This window comes from Calliopsis andreniformis, chromosome 12 (assembly GCF_051401765.1).
Source record: "Calliopsis andreniformis isolate RMS-2024a chromosome 12, iyCalAndr_principal, whole genome shotgun sequence".
Classification (NCBI taxonomy): Eukaryota; Metazoa; Arthropoda; class Insecta; order Hymenoptera; family Andrenidae; genus Calliopsis; species Calliopsis andreniformis.
Window position 1 is genome coordinate 2,711,747 of NC_135073.1, and position 19,766 is coordinate 2,731,512.

The 19,766-nt window shown below is 29.5% G+C and overlaps 1 protein-coding gene across 1 annotated transcript; it reads left to right on the plus strand.

The window, feature by feature from the left end:
* The first annotated feature begins 4,126 nt into the window (after positions 1 to 4,126).
* Cyt-b5-r (Cytochrome b5-related) lies at positions 4,127 to 19,289 on the plus strand. The gene is made up of 6 exons (XM_076388587.1): positions 4,127 to 4,264; positions 11,707 to 11,959; positions 13,166 to 13,433; positions 15,554 to 15,845; positions 17,109 to 17,324; positions 18,533 to 19,289. The coding sequence occupies exons 2-6, from the start codon at positions 11,729 to 11,731 to the stop codon at positions 18,807 to 18,809; spliced, it is 1,284 nt and encodes a 427-aa protein (XP_076244702.1). The 5' UTR covers positions 4,127 to 4,264; positions 11,707 to 11,728; the 3' UTR covers positions 18,810 to 19,289.
* Positions 19,290 to 19,766: the final 477 nt, after the last annotated feature.

Genomic DNA, 19,766 nt, shown 5'->3' on the forward strand with positions numbered 1-19,766 from the left:
TCCTATTTGAAATAATGTAAATTGAATTAATTCGTTCCAGACTTTTAAAATTGACACAATACGAAATATATTAAATGCACATTTCAAAAGATCAAGTTCAATAATTAAATGCTTCTGTCCATAATATTACACACATAAAAAGCACTGTAAATTTAATAATTAATCACTTTTTAATTTTACTTTAGAATCCACTAGTGGGGAGTTGTGGTTCATGTATTTTCCAAATTTTCTTTTAAATTTTCATTTTTATCGAAGAAGTTTCAAGTACTTGACTTAACGTAAAATTGCATTATGTAGTAGACACTTTGGTCAGTATTTCAGATATTAAAAGCCTAAAGCTGTAAAAAAATTCAGCTTGAACATAAATAATCTAGTTTGTAGAAAACGTGAAAATATGTTTGTTTAAAAAGAAATAAATAGAAGACAATTTCTATCCATTATTAGAATCTGGAAGTAATAAAAAAGCTCTACCCTGATATTTTTTTCAACCTGCTAACTCTTATCATATCAAAGTAGAATTATCTTCATTAAGCTCTCGTTGTTAAAGAGTTTTAAGCTGCTTTCTCACTAAAGCAGCAACTAAAAAGTTCGTACTGCCTGTTGTTGCTGTATGTTCCACACAGTATTTGACAAATATCAAATTTTTTTAATTTCAAAGCTATTCATATGTAAAAACAGTAATCACATTGTTTCAAGTTGTGAATGATTGAAGACGACTTATTCCTTGAAACTACACGATTTACGTTACGTTTACGTTAGTCAACTTTTGGTCAGGTAACCAAATTGATCAACCTAAAATCGATTAAAGTTATCAATATAAACACAATTTCAAATTTCAACCAAGTTTAAACGATTCTTGATTTTTCAACTGGAAGTAGCTCATTCGTCTGTTTTTGGTTGAACATTGAACGATCTAATCGGCCCAGCAAAAATTGCCTAATCGAAGCACAGCTTTAGATCTTAAAGATCTATAAAAACTTCAGGTAGACATATATGATTTATGAATATATTAAAATATGACGAATTATTAACTAAAAAACAACACCTTTGAGACTGTACGTTTGTCAAATTCGGAGGTAGAACCTAGAATTGATTTGATAATATGAGTAGCTGACACAAGCTACATTTATCTTTATTGTCCTCCTTCCCATCTTAGTAATCAGATCGATTTCTCACTTCACTGTTTCAAGGATTAGACGTTCACAATTGCATTTTGCTGTGAATCAGACAACAAAATATACGTATTAAAGGAACTTGATGTCCGTCTCCTACTTACTTTTTATGTTTACCACTCCGATCGGAAACAAATAATAATAAACGACAACTTTCATTACTAGTAATAGAAATTTGAAAAAACGTGAAGTAAGGCGAAGAAACATTTAGCAATCACTGATAAATTTTTTAAGAAACATGGAACATAATAATAGATGCTTTAAGAACATAATAATAGAAGTTTCAGTGGGAACGCAGTTTTATATTAGTATGTGCATAAAGTAGGCTACCTGATACACAGTAAATACAGTAGAATCATCATTAACCATATCTCGGTTAGAGGAGACTAGAAGCAAATGTAACAATTGGGTTTTTTGACTCTGTAACTACTAAGTTTCACAGAACTTTTAAAAACGTCGTATACGATAGTAAACTTACAATTTTAAACTACATAATCAAACCAAAAAACTAGCAATATATTACATTAATTTTTTTAAATAAGTTTTTGTTTTAAAGCATGTCATTTGTTATTTTTGTCCTTATTCCTAGGGACGAAAGTAACTTGCGACAATATGAGGTAGGGGCGATGGCAACACTCAATTTCACTTTAAAAATTAAATTAAGTAATAAAAAAAATACTTTTGAAAGGTATTTTTATTTATTCTGAAGGTAAAAATAATCATAAATATCAATATAAAATTAATATAGACTTTTAAAAAGCAAGCCAACAATTTGTTTTTCTTTTACGAATGTTGGATATTCTGTAGACATTAATTCTATTTGAAGATCACGTTTCAAAATTTAAGAAGTCCATTTTTGTCGATTTTCTGTTTTTTTTTTTTTTTTTTTAAATGTTGTATGGTAGTCGAAGAGAAAGTTTTTATTATACATCAAAGTTAAAAAGCTGAAAATCTTGACAAATCCCAAAATATCAATAACTATTTTCATAATGGGTATATAGGGAAGTAAATTGATAAGTCCATGCGAAACAGGAGAATACTTTAGTACATCAACGAGAAACTCAAAGTTATTAAATAATTTCTAATAATTGTATTAAAAAACATTGACTACACTGATTGCATGACTCATTTTTGTCATTTTATAGTGTTCTGTTTCAAACTTTAAAGCCGCTGTTCTGTAGAGTTTAGGAAATATGACTTAAGAAGTTCTTTCCTTAATTTTTATTGAAATAACATATCCAGTAAAGTAACAAGCATAGAAGAAAGTCGCAAGTTAGAATCGGTGCAAAAGTAGCAACTTGTTACTTTTATCCTTACTAACGGTACTGTTCGTGTACATGTTCTACATTCTAATCTAACTTATAATCGTAACAATTTGTATACTTACCTATAAGGTCAATATCTATTGGACACAATACACAGAAAATCAAAGAAGCCAGAATAAAAGGATACGTAATTAAAACAGACCCTACAAGTTTAAATTTAAAATGTTAAAATACGAAGAATCGCTTAATATCACGTGTTGCTAAAAATTAAGGTGGAGGAGAGATGGAAATGACATGCAGAAATGGAAGCACAAAATTATTGGTCGACTAGCATTTGTTTTAGAACGTTTGTTGCATTCATCCCGTGTTACGTTTGTCTGTGGTCTTTTCTACTGTCTCTACAATGTTCCTCTTACCTCGTTTACCCTTCGAGCATCCAAAACTGTACTTCCGTACGCTTGCAGCCAATCATAATTCGAACTTAAATTTAAATTCATTAAGAGTTAATAAAGTGGTAATTTATACTTATACTGTTTATGACAAATTGGTCATAAAATTGAAAAAAGTGTGACTACTCGTATTAAAATAAGTGAGAAATGTGAAGTAAAAATTTATTTAGGACTAATTACGATTTGTATATTTTCTGATTTTCGTATCTGTTTATTTTTTGTATCAATATCAGTATTTATAAACATTGTGAAATTATGTTGGTGGATATTTATTTTGGGGTCAGAAGTTGAATATTTTGCACACAAATGAAGAATCGATAGATATTACAAATACAATTACAACTTACGCTACAATTTGTTATGAATATAGAAAGAAAGGGAGTTTTCAACAATATTATAGTATAAAACTTATAGTAAATAAATTAATACTATACTATAAGCTATTTAATTACATCGTACAGTATTAATTAATAATTGAAATACAATACGATGTTCTACTGTATTTTCATTATTATTACATCTATCATGTATAATGCTGAATAGTCTAAATTGTAAATAATCGAGGCCCAGTCAATCGATGGTCTCTTGTATAAACAAACATAAATAGTCAAATAAATTTCTCTCCTATGAGATAGTATGAATTCTATTTCCATATGAGAATACATATCGTATATACATTATAAAAATTAATGAATTGTATGTAAACTGAACTTTTATTAAATGATCATTAAAAATTAAAATTGTTTTTAGATAAATTGAGCTGAATTATATGTAAGAGTTTCATATATTTTCTTTACATTTTGTAAACCTTAAAAGATTAAAAAAAAATTTATCTTCACCTTTCCACAAAAATAGATATCTAGTGCATAAACCGATGAACCTCTACGAAATAAAGCTTTGATAGTATTGTTTATATTATATATTATAGTATTTATTATTTTCTATTAAGTAGTTAGATTAATTTATAAACATCAGCAGTTACAAATTGCAATCATTAAATGGTTCGGAACTGTTGCATTGTTTGAACATGGAAGTGAACATATTAATTATTGAAATGTCATTTCCGATGCATTATACATGACATAAACTTGTTATCTGCAATTAAGCATCCTGACCTTTAACTTCCGCCATGATTTCACGGAGAGAAGATAAAACTCGGACTATAAAAACATTGGGCGGTGACAATGTAAGCTTAGTTACGCTGATAAACTCATGCGAGTAACTTCAAACTGTAACAATCAAAAATTTGACCATTATTTAGAGTGAAATTCATTGATAAAATTTATCAAATGGGAGGAGGACATTAAGTGATACGAACGGTGTAACGCAATATTTATGATATTATAGATATAAAAGATTTGATCAAGAATTCAGTTACGTGAGTGTCAGCAATATTCATTGTTAGCTGTTTTAATCTTTATGAAAAGATTATTTGTAACGTAAGACAGTGATAAAGTATCGATTTATTTTACCACTTTTATCTGGAAAGTCTGTTTATAAAATCATAAACAAAGCGTAGAAACAACTGTTTTTACGTTACTATCTCGTTAGCAGAGCAAGTGTCTAAATTAATTTTGGACTTATATAAATTCGACTAACATAGTTATTAACATTTGGAATTTTCTTGCGCAAAGAGAAATCAGCTTGTTTTCTTACAATTTGAATCGTCGCGTTCTTTGTTGTTGCGTAAACAATTGAAACATGTGTCTGACTGGCACGCACTTCAATTGTGGTCACGCAGAACCAGGTGTGACTGCGAGGTACAGGTTCATGGATACTGCACTTATCTTGTGTTGATCAGAATGTAACTTCATGGTTTTAATGCGTCCTTGAACTGGTTTTCGTAAATTGTCAGTCGGCAAAATTGCGTCATTTATTCTAAAGGGTTAATACACTTTTATTGAATTTAAATATGTAGGTACTCTAAATAAGAATTTTTCGTTGTTTTTGAATTAATAATATTTTATAATCCGGATAAGTAGTTAAAGCAAATCAGTTATTATTTTGTAATTTAACCAGACAGTGTTCAATCTGATTGACTGTTTATGTCAGTTAAGAATAGGCACAGATACGAGTTTCAATATTGGTTGCAAACTATTTTATGTTCACAATCAGAATCATATATGGATAGAATCAGTAACTCAAATTTTATCACTAGACTGAGGATCTTTATAGGAAACTCTTTTGTATCTTTGTATTTAAAACTGATCAAAAGTTAAGTACCTATACGTTTTAATATTTGGAAAATGAAACAAATTTGTACTTAGTTTCCATTATTTTAATCATATTTATGGAAATTTGCATTTGCATAAAACTGTGCAGTATATTTATTATTATACAAAATATTTAAAATTTAATATTGCATTTAGAAATCTACTTCTGCCTAGAATCCTAATTGACTTCAAAGGAACCTTTAATGCTATTCCATTGCGTTAAATTTAAACTTGAACAAAATTTCATAGTAGGTTAAAAACTTGAACAATTTTTACAGTTAAATCTTCTTAGAGAAGTATCAGTTGATTTTCTCCAATACATGTATATCTAGAAAAATGAATTAAATAAATGCAATGTTACTAATTATAATCATTAGCACAAAATGCTTTTAACGATTTAAATAATTATCATAAAAATAGTTCTTATTTTATAGCAAATGCTTTATAACTTTATTTAATGGTTGAAGTAATGGATTAGATGAACTCTATGTTTGGTTTTAGGGTTGTCCATCGAGGCATGAATTTGCAAAAAAAGCGAACGATATTTTTAAAGTGACTTATTCAAGGGTATTATTTAGAAATGGCTTGAATATGTCTTAAGAACTCCGTTATACTTGTTTCTGATTAGTTATACATAATATACCTGTTTTGGGATTCCCTGAATTGTAAAAAAGCAATGGTGATACAGAAAACGATGTTTATCTTTTGTAAATGGCTTTAAATGGAGGAAAGTTTTAGCGGTTTACTTAACAATTTAAGGACCGGTATGGTTTCTTTCAAACTTAGCGTTGCTCGCAGTATATTTTGCGATATAAATCAAACCAGGGCCGGTTCTAATCTTTTAGCTGCCTGCGTGCTAGAAACGTTTGACCACCCCAGCCTATCTATGTAAATTACGAGTAGATTTATAGTATGTTTTTATGATAGTTACATGGAATCAACAAGAATAAAATAAGAGGTAAAACAATCCGTAAAAGTGTTTCGTGTATTTATTTTCATTTTATTCAAATAATAAGTTAGAACTGTACGCTGCTGGCTTTCTTGTTTGACAATTCATCAACAACATTTGACACAGTAAATTAATTATTGTGTAAAACGTTATATTAATGTCTCTAAATTCCAACTGTCTATGCTTTTGGTTATGTGGTTTAAAACAAGATATAAGATATATAGAGATGTTGAGAAATCGAATTGTTGAATGTTTTTATAGTAAAACTTGTTATGTTATTTTTGTTTAATTTTCATTGTAAATAGAGATTCAGAAAATATAAACTATTTTTATTCTTTAAAGTGCACGCGACTGCACAACTTTTAGAACCGACCCTGAGTGACACAGACATAAATTTTTGTCTTTGGTCCTTAACCCATTCGAGATGAAAGATTTCTTATAAGACGAACCTCAGGGACCGAAATTTTACTGTTTTTATTATATTACACACACGGCGTGTTATTCGTCGTTTTGGTTGAATACTACAAGGTTAGATGCTGGATTAACTCGAATGGGTTAAAGTATTAATAAATAGTTCATTTATTGGTACATGTAGGTATGCTATTACCGATTTTCTGCGATTGCACCCCATGACTTCCAGGATCTAGTTCTTTTATATCAATAATAGAAAAATTCGAAAATTTTCAACAGAAAGTTAGTTAGAAAAATTTATAGAGTTAGTTAATAAATTGTCGATTCACTATTATTAATTCCTTGAAAAGTATACTTTGTTGCATATTTGCTCTTTCGTACAGTGAACTGTTTGTACCTTTTTAAACGTCACAACGCAAATAATTTCGCCTGTTGGTTCAGGAATTATTTCAGGTAATCGTAACGATAATTGTAATGTTTGAAATTAAATGGTTATAACTAATTTTTTTGTTAACTTTCTATGTATTGTCCATGGCTTCTTCAGTCTTCTGTGACTGTTAGAATCCATTTTTTAAAATCAAGTAATTAATGATAATTGATTATTTTTTCCAAAGAATCTGACAGTATTTTCGAATTAGTCTAGTAGGATTCAAATTTGATAAAAAGTTGAGTGATTAAGATAAATATTTTCATCAACTGGTATACATTCATTTCACGTGAAGTGATAAGACTTATCTAATAAACGTGACATTTATATGTATGTATATTAATATCTATCTTTATTTTCATGAATAAGTATATGTATGCATATATTTCTGTAACAATGTACGATTTCCAACTGCTGAAGTAGGATATCGTCTCGGGGTCAAAGTGCGCAGCAATAAGACTTCAACCGCAATTGTTTTTATATACAAGCACAAAAAATTGTTTTCCGTGACACTCTGTTGCTAAAAACACGTCATTCTTCGTCGAAATAATATTTCACTTCAGTTGGTACTACTTGTCAGGTATATTTCCTTAGAAACTGAATAACACTGAATAAATTTTAAAACACGTGTCCTTCTTTAACACGTTGACCGCTACGGTGGTCATGTGTGACCGCAGATGGTTTTTCCTTTCGCGCCATGGTGGTTGTCAGTGACTGGAGTGCTTCAAATATTTCTAATTATAAAAATTGAATGAACATTGACAGTTAATGAATTTTGAATATCACCGTTAATTAGAGAATGCTTTGAAATAAAATGTGCACTATTCAGCAATTCATTTTTATTAGAAGATCAAAGATGAAAGATTAATTTTTATCAAATCTTCCAGTATCCAAAGTCCAAAGTATTTTAAACATAGTTGCGGCTGGTTAATACAATTTGGGCAATATGTGGTAACCTTCTTGATCCGATTTTTAGCAATCTTTATTCCAAAACTTGCAAAATTTTGTTGGGTAACAAACTTTGCAAAATTTTCGCACCAGGTATGCTAGCCCTTTTTTCTTTTGCATTTCATGCCGTAATATTCTTTGGATAGATATGTACCACATTGTACAAGCGTCGTAAATATCCATGGCATAAATAAATATTCCAAAATAGTTATCAAGTGTCATCGAGTGCACCAAGGCGCCACGGTGGTCACCCGTGGCCACCAGCAAGATAAACGCCTCATGGGTACGAGTTGACTCATATAACCATATTTATTATTATTTTGCCATTATATGCTTAGAATAATAAAAATACTTTCGTGGCATCCTGAGCAAAACATGTGATTTCGGCGCGGCGGTCAACGTGTTAATTAAATATTCATCTGCCGTTATATTCTTATCTAAATGCAGGGTACTATATGTATGTCTCAAATTATACTTACTTTCCATCTTTACAGTTTTTTGTGGATCGAAAAGGATCCATTTTTTGCTGTGTAATTGTATCGTCATAAAACGAGATAACATTTAGTTAACAAACGGATAGCATTACTTTATGGTTTATCAGTAACTGTCATTGTACTTTTACAAGTATATTTATCGAACGTATTGTTTGTGCATTTCTTCTGAGTGCACGCGATCGCAAGCTATTCCTTTTTTATCGTATTTTTTATTTTATTCGACAATTACTTTTTTATTTTATTTGATTTATAGAAATGCAATTCTATATACTTATTCTTATTTCTTCTGAGTTTGTGGTTAAATTAAAATAATTTATTAATGAAATGTTAAGTTGACGTATACTCATGTCACAAAATACTTACATACATGTCAAATCAAAAACTAATTACTAGACTGCGGATCTTGATACAATTATGCGAAATTTCAGTGTTCAGAAAAGAACAGAATTCATATAACATATAAAAATGTGCAAAATATTGAAAGTTAAATATATTTTATAATTTATGGTATTTTGAAGATGAATCAAATTTCAATTAGATACAACTTATCTAATTGTATTTATAAAAATAAGAATTCACATAAATATTTACCGTTTACTACGTATTAATTAATAATAATTGACAATTATTTGTTTGTGATTTATCAGTACAAGATGATTAGTTTAATTGGAAAATCTCCGAGCGTTGGCAGCATTTATTGTATGTATATTTTTACCGATAGAAAGTCCAAGATAGCACCAAATATTCCAAAGAACCTCACGTTTTCGCAATCAAATCTTAAGTAATGCTTGTTTATAATTCAGTTGTAAACAGGTCAAATAACTTTCTTCTGCAAATGATAAACGGGACCTTACTACTTATAAAAAATTGGAAACATTTTATCAAAATTATTTCGTTGCCGGTCTATCTTTATGTACCAGATAAAGAGGAAAGACAAACGTACGCCTAAGCACTGCGCAGTGATGATAAATAGCAATAGTATTTACCTCTGAATATACAAATTTTTTTAGTCGCGCAGCTTAAAAGATTTTCGGAAAACATTATGAAACATGGAACATACTATCGTTGTTTTCATACGAATTGGCAATAAAATTTGGCATATTTTGATAATATACATATGTACGTGTGCTTACTGTGTATAACTTCATAACTCGTTCCTTTGTTAAATGTAATGATTTTAAGTAACTATACGCGTAATGGTTTTAAGTAACTATATAAGTACTATGTATAAATATTCGTGAACGATTGTTGGTTTATATTTTTAGATCAGTGTTTTGATAAAATTTAAAATTATCACGGTTATTCATATTTGCCACACATTCAAATCAATTTTTTTCCAAAATGATTAATTTTTTTTTTTACTTAATATTTCATCAACAGAAATTAATTCACCCACTTCTACTATTAAAGTGAACTCTCAAACGTTCAGATTTCTGCCATGTTTCATTTTAGGATGGTCTGGTATTCTGCATTCGAAATATAATATAATTCCTGCTATAGGAGAGAACTGGGACAAAACTAATATTTTTTTATTTTGATTTAGTTGCCAATTGCTTTTTAAAGATATAAAGAGGAAACGTATGCCTTAAGAAAGTATGTTTAGGTATTGGTCTATCATTTGATCCACATTTTAGCCTTACGTGATAAGTAGTCAAGGACCTATAATAGCTTTCCGGAGTTACTGTCATTGTTACTTTCATCTTAGAGGGTAAGGATGAAAGCACCTTTCTATGGAGAAAATAGTATCGCTAATTGTCTCAAAGAAGATTAAGTAAAAATATTTTTTCCAATGCAATAATAGAACATTTTATTATAAAAGACGATAGAAGCAAGTATTTAAATAAACGTATTTTAAGTAATAATAAAAAGAAATATATTTTAAATAACGAAAGATAAAAAGCATAACTAGCTTCGTACGTTTCTTTGCGTATTGATTTAATATTTTTTATTATATTCCAAATTACAATTATAATAGACGTAATAAAGATCACTCAACGTGAAGCCTTCATGAGGCCAGCTCTTACAATTTAAGGGATCCACTTTTTTCTTAAGCAGCCTTCACTAAAAGACTAAACCAGACTTCAAACTAGATATGTATTATCTGAAGAATTCCTATCCTGTATGCTATTTTGTTTGCCTTGTTTTTTCATTGTTCTGTACCAATATGTACACGTTGAATTTTCATGTGAACAGTAACATGTTGCTAATAGCATATCCCCACAGTGATGTGTTACTTCGGTCTCCACTCGCGTTTTTCAAAATAAAAATGTTACATTCTATAAACTGCAAAAGACTTACCGAAGACAAATACAAGAACTTATAAAGACATTATCTAAGAACACTGTGGCCAATGGTTGGCTCAATATTTATAGTATAACTATGAATATTAACAAAAAAAAATAAACGAAAAGAACAGAAACCTATCTGGATGATCTAAATACATAAATTCAGTTCGACCACTTGAAATGGGTGTTACTGCTCAGCTCTAATTGATAAAATAAAAGAAACGTGACTATACACACGTAACTGTGTAAAAGAAATGTTTGTGGAACTGCGGAGGAGGCTTGTTACTTTCATTACGCCATTACTTTTGTTCCCACTCTACTCTATCCTTATTCAAATATATTAAATAAATAAAATATATCTTTCTATTAACTAGAGTGCACGTTTTATTAGACTAAAAAACAGTCAGTTTGTTAACACCATTATAAGTAAAAACTTATAGCAATAAACTCTCAAACATCGCAATGTGTGAATATTCTGAATATTAACCTCTCAGTGACGGACTCCATCTTTCGTACGGACATCCATTTTTTTTGTGGATCCATTTAGGAAAATTCTTCTAAATAACTGTATGTCATTTAATTTAGAAGAAATAATACTTTTCATTTTCATTTGCACAGTATTTTTTAGACCATAATATGCTAGCGTTAAGGGGTTAATGCGAATTAGTCTATAACTGTAGATACATAAAATACATGTATGTGACTCATGTACTATGTATATGTATAAATATATATGCAAACATAGTATAATCATTTTTCTTTCATTCATTCAAGTGTATTTAACAATTCATTCATTAACAATGTATACTTATATATCCTCATTAATAATTTATAACAATTATTTTTTTAGAATTCACAAATTTTAATGCTTAATGGTTTCAGCGAATATTTTATAATTAGTAAACTTAGTACAATTGATATGCAAATTTGTACAGCAGTATCAAAGGAAACACAATTACTATAAAAATTCATAAATTCCTTCAAAGAAATATCTTTTCGTTCTGGATAAAATAAGAAATTTGTTAAATATCTCATTTATATTACTATTTCAACGTATCCACGTATTTTCACAATGCTATTATTTTGTTTACAGAAGACGCTGAAGCAACCGTGCAATGAAGAAACTGGAAAGCTCAATACCAGGTCTAGAATATCTTCCTGGTAGAGATGTAGCGTTTAAAACTCCATATGGTTTCATTGAAGGAAGAAGGAAAATCGATGGTGCAGAGGGACTATGGAGGATCAGGAATGGTTTATACGATTTGGAAAAATTTGCCAAGTTTCACCCAGGAGGAGAAGAATGGATTCGTCTTACCAAGGGAACTGATATTACAGAAGTTTTTGAGGTAACTGATTGTTTTAGCACTACGAAATTCAAACTAATGCAACATTTAAGATCATTCCAAATTTCAAAAAGAAGAAGAAATTAAATCAAACCAACTATGAAAAATGTACACAAGTTATTTTTCTTTTGTTATTTATGATCCCTAATTGTGAATACAAGTGGTGCCGTATAATGGCATTTAAACGGTCACAATTTGAATTTGATCAACAAATTTTTTTAAGTGTCACAAACCATTAAAAAATTATTAGACATTTTTATTGATTTGACAAACATTTGTTCTCCTTTTCCGATTTTATAAAATTTGGTAATTTCTTTCATGGTTGATTCAAAAAAGATGGTAAGTCCGCAAACAGTTTTAAATAATGTAGAAGCTTAATAAGTTTTAACTTCATACTTCTCAATATAAATTCTATTTTGAAACAAAATATAAGAGATCAATACGTACCCTAAACATATAACAAAATTAATAAATAGATATACTTTTTAAAATGTATTTAAGAAAATATAAAATTAAAACTTTAAGATTGTTGCAACAGCTTAGACATTGTTTCAGCAAAATCTAAGCTTAATTTGAAGACTAAAGAGAAGTTTTTTACACTATTAGAAAACAAATTTCCTCGTTACATCCTACGCATCTTAGTATCTAATTTTTTTCGCTTTCTTGACTGTTATAATAGAACAGACGGGAAGATATTACTGCCAGTCAAATTTTGATTCTCTCCTCCCGGTTTTTAAAATTTTTCTACGTTTTGCGGTCTCCTATGTCCAAAAATACCAAAAAATCGATGACTAAATTCTGCGTGTATGCAGGCGTCTATTTCGCTTTATATTTCTAATGGATTATCGAATTTTGAGATTCTTATTTTCGAATCTTGAGATGATTATCGAATTTTGAGATGATTATCGAATATGAGATACCATGTTTCAAAGGAGGTTGAAGTTAGAGAAAATTTTATTCTATTAAATATTTAGCACACTATAAAAAAATACTACTGGTGAAAAAATTTTTCTCAAATATCTCCTTTCCCAGCTCCAAACATAAAAAATGTTTTCTTTTGATAATAAGCTACTTGTCTATAAGATATTGCAACTAGGTTGCCAATTTTCGTAACTTAAACCTAATTCTGTATATTAGCAATAACAATTTTAGGCTAACTGTACATTTTGTTGCTGATATTTTGTTTTAAACGAGCTTTTTTGTTTTCAGTCACATCATATAACTGATAAGGCTGCAAATTTATTACCCAAGTATTACATAAAAGATGCAACTATGCCACGATCCGTCCCATTAACAATTGAACCGAATGGATTTTTCAAAACATTCAAGAAACGTGCTGCAGAAGCCTTGAAAGATGTTGATTTTCATCGACCTTCGAAAAAAACAAATTTAATTGCCGATTCTGTCTTTACTACAACTATTCTTCTTAGTCTCGCCGCAGTCTCCACACAGTCTCATCTAATCATTATTCCTGCAGGTCAGTAACTAGGCTGCGAGTGTTTATGCATTTATTAGAAATTGAAGTTAAAATAGTACAGAATACACATAATTTGTGAAAAGATACAAAATACCTATATAAAGCATACGGTATAATATTATTTTTGAAAGTGACCAAAATCTGTACTTAAGTTTCATTCTTTTAGTTGTATTTATGAAAATGAAAATTTGCATAAAAATCTGAAGTCTAGTAATAACTATCAATGGAAGCCAGTACACGAAGTGTGACTATGAAATTCCGAAAATAATTCACTAAAAAATTTTATAATTGAAAATTAAAGAGATTTGAAATCACCAAAATTGTTTCTTTAAGTTTGTACACACTCTATTTGGAGACCAATTCATTGATTGTAATGTTTCTGATATCTATATTGTAATATCTGTTTCAATAACAGTGTTAGATTACTTTAAGTGTTAGAAAATGAGTAAAGGAGTGCTTTTTTTATTAATGTTTTTACTCGAGAAAGTTAAAAAAAGGTACACAGGTATACAGGGTGAGTCACCTAACGTTTGCACCCCAAATATCTTAGTTGTTTTCCAAAGATACATCAAATGTCTTAAGGACAAAGTTGAATGGTTCAATGGAGCTCATACAATGCTAAAAAAATTTTTTTTTTTTTTCATTTTTTTAGAGTTATTAAAGTCACCTCCATTTTTTTGAATGAAACCACCTTTTTTCAAACACCTACAATGGTAAACCCTTCCACTAGGAATTTAGTGACTATTATTATTCAAGGTCATTCAAGATCACGGATACAGAAAACATATAAGATTTAAAATATGAAAACGGAATACCTGTGTTTCATAAATGTTTGAAATGATGACCGTTTACGTCGATACATTGTATTAGAAAAAAATGAACGAGTTTGCTGCAATCCCCATTGACAAAAATTAATTCGATTCTGAAAATTACTTCCGTGTAATTTCTGATGTAGCGATATGTGAAACGGATGAAATTTATGTCAGGCGAGAATTTGTATTACGCTACTTTGACTGATGCCTGCTTCTCAGGTAATTTTTCTCGTACTCACATTGGATTTCAGCTATGGAAATATAGAATATAGAAAACGGATATTTATTTCAGTGTCTTCATTAGTCGCTGGATTCTTGCGTTTACGTTTTCTCTGTTCGTGACCTTGAATGACCTTGAATAAATATAGTTATTGAATTTCTAATGAAAGGGACTATCATTATAGATGTTTAAAAAGGGGTGGTTCCATTTTAAAAAAAGAACCTGACCTTGATATCTCTAAAAAACTGTTAAAAGAACAACAAAACGTTATTGTTTCGATGAATAATACTTTGAACTAATTCATGAATCAAGTCCAGATATGCTTTCCTTTGGAGATATTATTTATGTAAGCGCTGGCACGTACCAGTGATTAATCGTAATTTTAAATTTTCCATTTTCTATTAAACCTTTATAAGCTTATTATAGTAACAGTACAGAAAAGCTATAAGAATAAATTGATTATTTTACAAATTTTTGTGTGACGTAAGTCCATAGACTTATTGATCTAGAAATTTAAAACTCTTAGGTATTATTTTACTGAGAATTGTTAATGAACGATAGATGTTAATTAACTAAAAATTCATTCACTGGATTAGCATTAGCACATAGAATCAAAAAGTGATTTTATTTATAACGCGTTTCAAATAAACTATTATTAACGTTTTGATAAAAAAAATTGAGCTCAATTACGTATTTGATAAAGCAGATTACAGGTTTTGAAAAGTTTCTAGTTCCACCTCTGTCATTTGCTATAATTCTGAATCTTGCTATCAACAATGAGTTTGTAAAACTTAGAACACACACTGAAAATATTATCGCTAATAGAGATTTTCTACTATTTCATTATGCAGTAATTTATCTTAAAAAATGCAAGTAGCAGAAACATTTTACACCTATAAAATTATTGTTGTTAACTAGTCATGAAATTACGAACAACTGTAGTGTAAAATTAAGTTTATTATTTAATGAAATTAAGTCAGATTGATATAATAGTTTTCATGACACTGAATATAATCCCACAGTCTTATCTGTCTCTAGGTCTCTATCCTTTCTTAAATTTTGTTTAATCAAAGATTTTTTAATTTTAGGAATTTTTCTCGCATGGACAGCGATAATCGCTCACAATTATTTCCACATGAGGAACAATTTCCGAATGTATTATTTTGATTTATCCACAATGTCATCGAAAGAATGGCGTATAACTCACGTATTGAGTCATCATACCTATCCGAATACTGTTTGGGATTATGAGGTATATGCAGCTGAACCATTCTTTGAGTGGCTTCTATTCCAGAAGAAGAGTCTAGTTCGCGGCTTTCTCAGTCAAATACTTATGCCACTTTTCTGGGCTCTAATGTTCTACGAGCAAGCAGTTAAAAGGTTTAAATATTATTTCTTATTTTCACTTCGGCGTTTACGAAATTATCTTTGCGCTCTGTGGCCAATAGAAGGCTACCTGTATCTGCATGTTTGAAACTTTTTGAATACTGTGTGTCATCGGTGTACGCACACCCGTCTCTCAATTTATAAATTATTCCTCCGTTTATATAGTACCTTTGTGGTTTCAGTTTCTGCAATCTTACGCGAATTTAATAATTTGATATTAAAGCTGAAGTAGAACTTCAGAGTAAATTAAGCAATGAAGATAGTGACTGACAATGAGCCAGTTAAAAAGAAAGAATTGATCGTTTTGAAATACGATGCCGACAATGGCACCGAATTTAATTTATTTTGGTTTTTGAAGATTTCTGTAATTTTTTGTTGTTGTGAAGTACATAATTATTAACTATTAAGAGATTATATTCACCTAGAAATTCGCAGGAAACTTACAAGCTCGAGAATTATTTTTAAAAAGAAACTATCAGTGAACATGATGCCTAATGTTTTTTCATTGAAAGATACATACATCTCTTAGCTTTATTGTTTTACGTTTCCATGATGAAATACTATTAAATAAAGGAGATGTCGCTGTCTATAAGACATTCTTTTATGCGTTTGTTGGTGGATACTCCCTAGTCCAAACGTCTGGAAACAAAACTGAATAGATATTGAAGATAAATAAAAAGAAGCCCTTGACGATTTCATTTTTAAAAATTTTATTTCCAAAACTTCAAAAATAAAAGAAAAGTACTTTTTTCCATTGAAATTCCATGTTTTAAATTTATATGGCTGCTATTTCGTAACAAAATATAAAATTAAAATTCGGAGAACATTAAGGACTTCTAAATTTTATCTGTATTTAATATTCATTCAGCTTTTTACTTTTAAATGCACGGCTAGAGGATGTGTAGTAGCAAATGTATAAAAAAACATTTATCGACAGCAATATCTCCTTTAGTTAATAATATTTCTTCATGAAAATTTAGGATAATATAGCTAAGCTATGTATCTTTTAGTCGAAAAACATTTTGCATCGTTCTCATTGATGATTTTTTGTTTAAAAACAATTCTAGAATTTGTAAGTTTCTTGCAGGTCTCTACGTGGAGGTAACCCCTTAAAATGTTTCCCATCTGTAATCAAACACCCTGTATAATTATTCAGAATATAACAGTTTATACTATAAAAGTAGTTATAATAATCGTTTATACATTTACGTATTAATGATGGAGCTACTAATTAACGATAAATTTTACTTGTTGCAGGTATTTTTCTGTTTTCTTCGAATATCGTAAATTCGAGTTTCGTGATGCGGTACCATTCTTTCTTCCTGTCTTGATGTCCTTATTTGCATCGAACTTTCTGGTTGCTTTGAAATTTTGGTTACTGATCGTTATGACAAGCAGCTTTGTATTCTCCATGATCGGTTTTAATGCAGCGCATCATCATCCTGATATTTTCCACGATGGTGACATATACAGGTTCGTTCATAATAAAATTCTAAATAAGTAATTATCTACGTGTAACAAAAGCTTCTTCGTTTGTGTTTCTATTATTGTTTTTAAAATCACTTTACTTTTAGCCTGATGGTTCATGTACTATATGTACATGATACTCTATTTGATAATATTCTATTTTTTAAATATTCCAAGGGTATAGTCGAATCGGCATGGTGAAAATGCTCTCAAACCAAATTAAATTTGGTGTACATCAATTGATAGGGCCCTCAAAGAAAACTCTTTCTGTCAAATTTCAAGCCTGTGCCGTTATTAGGATGATAGGTGAACGGTGAAATGTCATTTATAGTTCAAGTTTCATATTTTTTGTTTTACTTAAATAGCAATTTATATTGGTTCTTGATTTTCTATACTATACGTATAATCTGTGTCTATTTAGACTATGGCATTTAGATTGTAAAAATATATAACCTACCTTGATCATTTCAATACAAAGTCAATATTTTTAAACTTTTTGAGTTTCTTAAAAATCAGTTTTGCAATTGAAAATTTTGAACGAATTCACAAACATATATTCAAGGAGAGAGAATATTCCTGATTGTTCTTATAAATTTCTCGTCAGTAAAATAAAAAATATGGAACTTAAACTGTAAATGACGTTTCACTTTGTAAGAACCCTCTTAACAGGGGTACTGTGTTGAAAGTTAGTAGAAAGGATTTTCTTCGAAGAGCCTATCGATCGGTGTGTACTAAGAATAAGTTGAATTTGGTTCGGCGGCACTCCCACCATGCCTATTTGATTACACCCTTTGTTTAATTTCCAATGTTTTCTCATTTAATTCAGTTCATGAACTACAATTTTCTCAATAGAATCATACACCTCTTTTTGAATAAACTACAGATGTTCACGAAAGTTATTATTTTTTTAAAATACAATTAGGGAAATGAAACCTAACTAAAAATTTATTTTACCCTTGCAATATTATAAAGAGTTTTCGATATTTTATACATTTTCATATGTTTTTGTATATTTTTGAATATTATTTGAATTCTGTATCTTTTTGTAGGTTCAAGTTTTCCATAAATGTATAAGAATCCGTTGTATAACTATAAGATAACTTTGCAATCCTTTAATGTGTATTTATTGAGTTTTAAGTTCTAAAGAAACACAACCGCTGTAAAATTTACTTAATCTTGATACATGTAACTAAATGATGCAATTGCTTTTCCAGGAATGATCTCGATTGGGGTTTGCTTGAATTGGATGCCGTGAGAGACCGAAAGGTGATCGATGATTTCGACTTCCTCGTGTTAACCAATTTTGGCTTGCACGGTGTCCATCATCTTCTGCCAACCGTCGACCATTCCTATTTGCCTCTCTGTCTAGACGCCTTCGAGCAAACTTGTAAAGAATTCGGAATTAAAACAGATAAGATGACGTCATGGGAGCTTGTGAAGGGTCAATTTGAACAGCTAGTGCGTCAAGAACCAAAGAAGAATTTTAGATAAAAGGAAATAAATTATGATCGGAATTAGAGAAACATATGAAGAATATATTGAAAATGATTAGTCCTTGTGAAATGATTAATTTTTTTATGAGTCTGTGCGTTTTTCTCTATTCCAATAGAAATTAAAGACTGAAAATTCGAAATATGTAGAAGTGCCAAATAAAAACGTTTTTCGCAGAAGTAGTGCTGTGTGTCAATAGTAGTGTCTATAAATATGTTCATTAGATTATATAGAAATAGTAATAACCACTTCATGTTTTATATCCTACGTTAATAAGATTGATATTATGTAAGTTTATTTTTAATGATGCACAGATAGTAAAGGAGTTCTAGTAGAGGCTAATGATTTTATGAAAAAGGAAGCGGAAAATGTTGGATATCATTTTTCATTTTACAATTTTGTTCTTGAGGATAGCGACATAGAATACTCGCTTGTGATACTGTTATTTTAGAAATATTAAAGGATGGTTATGAATATGTATGTATGTATTTATATCAATTTATTTCTTTAGTATGGAATCACTTAAACGATTATTTGAAATATAGAAATTCCTATTATTATTTATAAAAAGTATTATATTTGTAGTTATTACTACAGAATAGTAATGCAAGTAATGCTTATTGTTTCTAATCTATTAGAAAGAATTTTGCAAGATTTTGCTGAAATAATGCAGGCAATGTATATTGTTTCCCTCTTTAGGAGATAATTTTTGATACCAACATAAAATCGATCCAAGAGATCAAACAGTAAAATTTCAAGCTTTAATTCGGTTTTTATCGCAACAATTTTGAAGGAATTTTAACAAAATTATGCAACTTTAAAGTTCGACAATTTTTCAGCAGTAATTCGAAACGATTTCATTCGAAAGTTAAAAGAAAATACCTTTTAATTTTCTTTAATGTTCATCGTAATGATGTTACTAAATTTGTTTCAGTGCTAACTGTGAATTTCATTCCA

Coding starts and splice junctions, on each gene's coding strand:
- Cyt-b5-r (XM_076388587.1), top strand. CDS start 11,729: ATGAAGAAACTGGAAAGCTCAATACCAGGTCTAGAATATCTTCCTGGT. Junction 13,434..15,553: donor TCTAATCATTATTCCTGCAG/GTCAGTAACTAG, acceptor TTTTAATTTTAG/GAATTTTTCTCGCATGGACA. Junction 15,846..17,108: donor TACGAGCAAGCAGTTAAAAG/GTTTAAATATTA, acceptor TACTTGTTGCAG/GTATTTTTCTGTTTTCTTCG.